The 7,954-nt window shown below is 42.0% G+C and overlaps 1 protein-coding gene across 1 annotated transcript in view; it reads left to right on the top strand.

Moving 5' to 3' along the window:
- Nucleotides 1–273: 273 nt before the first annotated feature.
- Nucleotides 274–7,954, top strand: part of LOC115657653 (claudin-19-like) — a 32,756-nt gene continuing 25,075 nt past the window's right edge. Inside the window, exon 1 of the mRNA XM_030575732.1 lies at nt 274–493. Coding sequence (XP_030431592.1) covers nt 274–493 — 220 coding nt within the window. The remainder of the gene's footprint in view (nt 494–7,954) is intronic.

The raw sequence follows: 7,954 nt of genomic DNA, 5'->3' as shown, positions 1-7,954 counted from the left end.
AAACATATAAAGATGTAGAAGCCTAACAATAAGGAACAAACGTCATGGTATAGTTAGAATACTTTTACTTGATTTCCAAAGAAATGATTAAACTTTAACTATCAGGTATACTGTAAAATAATTTTGCTAATCTTTTCACTGTTAGCTTGTAGTTTACATGAAGCATAGGCAATGTGACTAATGTAAATATAATCTGATCTATTGCATGTATTTAAACTATTTTAATAGGTTTCTGATATCTGAATTTTGGGGGGCTACTTTGAAAACTAAGAAATGGGATCATCATCTTTACAAATCTCTGCATTGCTTCTGGCTTTGGCGGGGCTCATCATTTTGCTTGTTACAACTGTGTCCAACAAATGGAAAATTTCCAGCATGGCAACAGCAGTTATTACTGCAAACTGGATTTACGAAGGCCTCTGGATGAACTGTGCAGCTACTGCCTTGGGTTCGGTTCAGTGCAAGAAATTTTTCTCCTTGCTGAGTTTAGACTGTAAGTATATGGTTTACGTACATAAAATACTAGGGTGCAAATTACCTCCCCTTTTGGGTACAGAGTTAGACAGGTTAGGGGACAGAATTCAATGGACAGGCCAAAAAGCTTCAACCCAGCCCCTTTATGGCTACGACAGTAGCCTGTGGTCTAGAGTAGCAGCAGCCCCTCTTCTAGCTCCTCCTCCCCCCCCCGTTGCCATGGAACCATTGGATCCCATGATTTCCCACTTTCTCCAGCTGCGTTCATGGAGACCCTGCAGTGCACAGGGAATGGTGCTTCTGTGCATCCAATCTACCTGCAGTATAAATATCCTAGCTCTTTGCATGGAAGTGAATTTCACCCTTCCAGTTTTGGAAAAAATACAATTTTCAATAATTTACTTAGTATTTGTTCTTAATTATAAACATAACACATCTGAATGTTTTTGAGATGTTCATTCATATGTTGGTTTGGGAAATAACTTTGCTGGTACTCCAGAACTTTGTGTCATAATCAGATCACTCAAATACTTTTTCTATTTGTCAGAATAAACATTATTTTCAAGAAGGACCACACGTACTAATTCCATTGTATGGATCTGACCTAGAAAAAAAATCTTGACTTTAAATATCTAACTTCAGATTGACAGAATTGTTTACTTGAAACTAGGATTTGCTGAAGGTAATTTCATTTCTGGTTAGTGCCACATATCAAAGTGCTTCTAGAATTTTGATTACTCAAAGGTGACAGTTTCAATATAACAAATTTAAAAATGTTTCTGAGTGTACAACTATTTAGGACAAAACATGATAGTGTGAGAAGTTAGCACCAACTGTAGCAACAGAAAAATTGTTACATATAGGGATTGAAAAATACTCTAGTTTGAATCAGAGCTGGCTCTAGCCATTTCGCCGCCCCAAGCACGGCGGCACGCCGCGGGGGGCGCTCTACCGCTCGCCTGTCCTGCGGCTCCAGTGACCTCCTGCAGGTGTCCCTGCAAAGGGTCCTCTGGTCTCGCAGCTCTGGTGGACCCTCCGCAGGCACGCCTGCTGGAGGTTCACCGGAGCCGCCTGCCACCTTCCCGGAAACCTGGTTGGAATTATTCTGGGTTTTCAGTATTCTTTCCTGGAGCCTATTCCAAAACCTCCTGCTAGACTGAAGGCACAGTGAAGGACTGACATACGTTCTTACCTCACAAACAATTAAAAATACAATAGAAACAATTGCTGTATATTATTGAAAGGTTGGCACTTTGAGGCTGTTCTGTGGGATACAGCTGTTTTCAACCGGTTAGCACAGGATGAGATATTGCCTTTTTAATACTACAACATTCCGATTACCCTCTTTTCCCTACTTCTTGAATCCTTCAGCCACTGTATTAGTTTCTTACTTGAAAGGTACAAGCCAATGTTTTATTCCACCTGAAAGTGGAAAAAAATGATGCAAAGGTGCCTTATTGGTGGGATAGTACAAAGTTTTCAGGATCAGTAAAGCTTTTTAAGCACAATATGTTCACTGACATCAGACCATAGAACTAGTCTGGCATCCTGCTTCCTGTAGTGCCCAGTGCCTGGTGCTTTTGAAAACAAAATGATCCTCTTCTGTAATACATTTAGACAGCATAGTCAATAGCAAAGGAATTCTTCTTAACTGGTTTATCCCATCTTTAAATAAAATGTTCGATTTTTACTAGGAATTGCATTTACTATAAATTTCTGCATTTAGTACTTGCACTAACTTGGGATTTCTTATATGGCTGTGACATCACTGGCAGCCAGCTAGAAAGCTCCATCTGTGCGTAAAGTTTCAGAAAATCTCAATGCATTTGTAACATATTTTGGAGTGATTTTCAGTAATCAACTGCCTGCATAGACCACTTGTAATGGAAAGTAACTAGAGTGAGAACTAATAGTTCAGCGTTTTCTTCTTACACTTGTTTGATTTTCAGTTCCTCTTCCTTTTCATGTGAGGAAATGTACTTTAACAGATAAGAGCTATAAAGGTGATTTCTACTCTTCTTCCGTTACCGTGTTAGTGACCACCATACAAATCTGTTGTTGCTCAGTAAATTGGATGTTTGTGTGATTTAGAAGGAATTTTTTGTGACCTTTTAATAATTGTCCTTGATCCCACCGCAATCCCTTGTACATTTTTAAATGTTAAAGTTCCTCAGTATTCAGCTTATTTTTTTCATGATTGTACAGAGCTATTTATTTGGGTCTAAATATAGTGAGCAGTATGCAGTATTTTGTTTCTTTGTTCTATTTGCTTGATGTGTAGAAATGTTAAAAGCTTGATGATAAATATCTGCTGTTGTAAAACTTGTATAGACTTCAGGGGCTCAGACTAAGGATTAAAAATTCTTGATTTGCAATACAAATTTTTGAAGGTACATTAAGCCTAATGCTTCAGATTTTAAACCAACCTCTAACTATTAGGATTAGGATTAGATCTCATGTGGGGCAGGGGAAGGCAGAGTATCCTACATTTTAAAAGAACAGGAGTACTTGTGGCACCTTAGAGACTAACAAATTTTATTTCAGCACAAGCTTTCGTGAGCTACAGCTCACTTCTTCGGATGCATAGAATGGAACACACAGACAGGAGATATTTATACATACAGAGATCATGAAAAGGTGGAAGTATGCATACCAACAGGAAGAGTCTAATCAACTGAGATGAGCTATCATCAGCAGGAGAAAAAAAACTTTTGAAGTGATAATTGAGATGACCCATAGAAGGTGTGAGGAGAAATTAACATAGGGAAATAGATTCAGTTAATGTAATGACCCAGCCATTCCCAGTCTTTGTTTAAACCTAAGTTAATTGTATCTAATTTGCATATTAATTCGAGTTCAGCAGTCTCTCTTTGGAGTCTGTTTTTGAAGTTTTTTTGTTGCAAAATTGCCACCTTCAAGTCTGTCACTGAAAGGTTAGAGAGGTTGAAGTGTTCTCCCACTGGTTTTTGAATGTTATGATTCCTGATGTCAGATTTGTGTCCATTTATTCTTTTGCGTAGAGATTGTCCGGTTTGGCCAATGTACATAGCAGATGATATATGCCATCATGTGCCAGCAATGCCCCTCTGACCTGCTTTTTAATAGTCTGCCCGGAGGTTGGGCCTCAGTCATGAGCCACTCATTTCAATGTGACAGAGCTGCACTGTGTAGAGCAGAATACTTCTGTGAGTACACAGTTTGTTTTACAAGACAAGGCTAATAACAGAAAATGGAAGGGCTGAAACCTCAAGGGACATTAAACATGCAAGCTAAGCATTTAGCTCCTGCATGGAAGAGCTAGAAAGAGGAATTTAATCTCTATGTAGATATTGCTATGGCAGCTAAAGAGGATGCTGTGAAAATAAAACTGTTTTGTTACCAGATTGTAGAAAAGGGGGAGAGACAATTCAGACTCTGTGCATGGAAATTCCCCAACCTCAACACGCCTTAGCAATGAGCTGTTTTGATACTCACTGTAACTCTAGGAAAAATGAAACTGTGGAAAGATGTAATTTCTTTTCTTGGGATCAAGCAGCTGGGGAGGCTATAGCACAGATTTAAAAGTGCTAGCAGCCAGCTGCAGTTTTGGAAATATTAAACACTCACTCTCCACCAAGCATTCTCAAAACTACAATACCCGCATGAGGAAATAAGGAAACAGATCAACAGAGCCAGACGTGTACCCAGAAGCCTCCTACTGCAAGACAAACCCAAGAAAGAAACCAACAGGACTCCACTGGCCATCACATACAGCCCCCAGCTAAAACCCCTCCAACGCATCATCAAGGATCTACAACCCATCCTGGACAATGATCCCACACTTTCACAGGCCTTGGGTGGCAGGCCAATCCTTGCCCACAGACAATCTGCCAACCTGAAACATATTCTCACCAGTAACTGCACACCACACCATAATAACTCTAGCTCAGGAACCGATCCATGCAACAAATCTCGATGCCAACTCTGCCCACATATCTACACCAGCGACACCATCACAGGACCTAACCAGATCAGCCACACCATCACCGGTTCATTCACCTGCACGTCCACCAATGTAATATACGCCATCATATGCCAGCAATGCCCCTCTGCTATGTACATCGGCCAAACTGGACAGTCTCTACGGAAAAGGATAAATGGACACAAATCAGACATTAGGAATGGCAATATACAAAAACCTGTAGGAGAGCACTTCAGCCTCGCTGGCCACACTATAGCAGACCTTAAGGTGGCCATCCTGCAGCAAAAAAACTTCAGGACCAGACTTCAAAGAGAAACTGCTGAGCTTCAGTTCATCTGCAAATTTGACACCATCAGCTCAGGATTGAACAAAGACTGTGAATGGCTTGCCAACTACAGAACCAGTTTCTCCTCTCTTGGTTTTCACACCTCAACTGCTAGAACAGGGCCTCATCCTCCCTGATTGAACTGACCTCATTATCTCTAGCTTGCTTGCTAGCACACATATATATATACCTGCCCCTGGATGTTTCCATTACATGCATCTGAGGAAGTGAGTATTCACCCACGAAAGCTGATGCTCCAAAATGTCTGTTAGTCTATAAGGTGCCACAGGATTCTTTGCTGCTTTTACAGATCCAGACTAACACGGCTACCCTCTGATAAAGACTCACTGATAAAAGACCAGATAATGTGTGGGATACAAGACTCACAAGTACAAGAGTGGTTGCTGAGAGCAGCTGACTTAACTTTGGGGAAAAGCATGGAGGTACATAGGGATGCTGAGCTATCCAGAAAGGGGATTCGAATTCTGGAAGGCAGTCAGCAGAAACTGTCCATGCAATACATAAAAATTAATCAAAACCAGATAAAACATCAGTAGGTGACAGCAGTACAGACACGTGCAAATACTGTGGGAGAAAACATAACACAGAAAGAAAAGTGTCCCGCTTATGAGAAAAAAATGCCATATCTGTAAGAAATTTAATCATTTTGCAGCGAAGTGTTTGTCCAAAAAAAGAACATCAAATCCAAGGTACAGACAGTAACTGAAGAGAGCAACAGTGAATATGAGGACATTTTGTAGGTGGCTGAAGAGCTGTAAACACAGTGCAGAAAGACACTAGTAAGTACCAGAAACACATGGGTGGCACATGAGCTACCCCTGCTTTAAGTAGGCTAGCCATGCAGCCCCACCTCTTCTGCCCAGGGCCCTGTCTTTACCCCATATCTGCTGGAGCCCTGAGCACCTGACTCCCACTCCCCACCCACTGGAGCCCTGAGTGCCCACCCCCCACTGCCAGAGGAGCCCTGGTCAAACCACCTGGGCCACCAGCCAGCCCCAGTGCTGTGCTGCCTGCTGCCTCCAGCACTGGCCCCCAGTAATGGGTCAGCCTTAGCGCCAGCCATCAGCACAGGGCTGAGCACCAGTTGAGGGAGATGGTGGAGCTTGGGCAGGGCCAAGGCATGGCTTAAGGGAGGCTAGCTTCCCCTGGCCTATTATACCCACTGCCCATGCAGAAAAAGTTGCATGCAGCCATGTTACTTGGGAAGGAAGTGGTACAATTTCAATTAGATAGTGGCACAAGTTTTAAAATTATCCAGATTGGTCTGGTAAAACCAGACATATGATTGGAGGGGATTAATCAGCTGTTAACAGTGTAAAACCATACCACATTAAAGCCCATGGGGAAATGTAAAATTAAGAAATCCAACGAACAAAAGGAAATACTGACTGGACTTTGTGGTCATGGAAGATGAGGCAGAAGTATCACTTCTGAGCATCAAGACTGTCCAAGCCATGAATCTAATAAAAGTTCCAGAACATAATGAAAGTGGATAGCAGGATGACTAAAGATACCTTGGATGGTATTACCTGGGACCAGGAGATGATACAGAGGGAATATAGAGAGGTTTTCAAGAGACAGATGGCTAGATGGAGACTGACACCCAAATAGAGACTGACACCCAGTGCTTAAATTGTGCCAGGGCTAATTTGTGCCAGGGCTTGCCAGGGCTGAGCCCTGGAACCTCTTGACTTGGCTGTTCATAGCCTTGGCACCTCTGGGCTTGCCACGTCAGTTATGAAAGTAAAAAAATTGTTTGAGCCCCATTACCTAATTGCTTGAGCCCCGGCGCCTCTTTCATTACAAATTAAGCACCGCTGACACCAGTGTGAAACCAATTAAATTGCCAAAAATAAAAGTACCCATTGCATTACTACAGCTGCTGAAAGAGGAACTGCAGAGCCTACAGAATCATGGAATTATACAGCCTGTAGAGAAAAGCACAAACTGGATAAGCAGTCTTGTGGTGATAAGAAAGCCATCTGGAAACTGAGGGCAAGTCTACACTATGTGCTACATTGGCAGAGCTGCACCAATGCAGCTGCGTTGTTGTAGCGCATCTGGTGAAGACACACTTTGCTGCCAGGAGAGCGCTCTCCTACTGGCATAATTATTCCATGTCCATGAGAGGTGGAAGCTATGTTGCTACAAGAATCTCCTGCCAACATAGCATTGATGTGGACAGCACTTAAGTCTATGTAACGTGTGTCACTCATGGGGGTGTCTTTTTCACACTCCTGAGCTATGTAAGTTACATCAACTTAAGCAGTAGTGCAGATCAGCCCTGAGAATATGCATAGCCTCAAAGCCTTTAAACAAGCTTTGAAATAGCACAATTTCCTTCTGTGTACAATTGAGGACGTACTACCAGATCTGTCTAAAGTGAGACATTTTACAGTATGTGATGTAGAATCCAAGCTTACTTGACAACCTGCACAACTCCATTTGGGCAATACCAGTGGTTAAGGATGCCAATAGGAATCATTCCAGAGCAGATTGACCCAAGCATGACGGGAATCCAGCAATAGCAGACAATGTGCTGCTAGTGGGAGAGGGTGACAATCCAGAATAAGCACAATGAGATCATGACTACAAATTACTACAGTTTTTACAGAGGTGAAGAGAAAAAAATATTAAATTGAACTTAGACAAGCTCAGGCTGAGAGTAACCGAGGTGCCATATATTGTACATTTGTTGATCCCCAAAGGCCTAAAAATAGACCAGGAGACAGTGAGAGCCAGAGAGACTGTATACTGGCCAGGAATGAATGAGCAGTTACGGATGGTCATGGAAAATTGATGTTTGCAGATCTTGGGAAGACACAACAAAGCATAAAACACAAACACTCTCAAGCACGTGTTTGAAGAAATAAGTCTTGCACTGTGCTCCAAAGGTTAAGGTTCAGATCTCTGGGCATCAAGGAAAGCAAAATGACTCAAGGTTTCATTAAACATAAGTGATCACTGCCGCTAATATAATAAGTGCCTAACTGAATTCAGCTGTGCCAGAGGTGTGTGAGGAGAGGTAGTCTGTCAGATAGTGAGTATCAAAGCCAATGTAGGGATAAATGACCCTGAAGTTCTCCCTCTTCTTTTTTGGTAAAAACAGCAAGTTCTTCAAAAGGGATATAAGTACTGCTACAATATGCTGATCTAAAGTACCATCACTTCAA

The sequence above is a fragment of the Gopherus evgoodei genome, chromosome 9 (assembly GCF_007399415.2).
Source record: "Gopherus evgoodei ecotype Sinaloan lineage chromosome 9, rGopEvg1_v1.p, whole genome shotgun sequence".
Lineage (NCBI taxonomy): Eukaryota > Metazoa > Chordata > Testudines > Testudinidae > Gopherus > Gopherus evgoodei.
The sequence above is the reverse complement of the archived record's forward strand: the minus strand, read 5'-3'. Positions and strand labels throughout refer to the sequence as shown.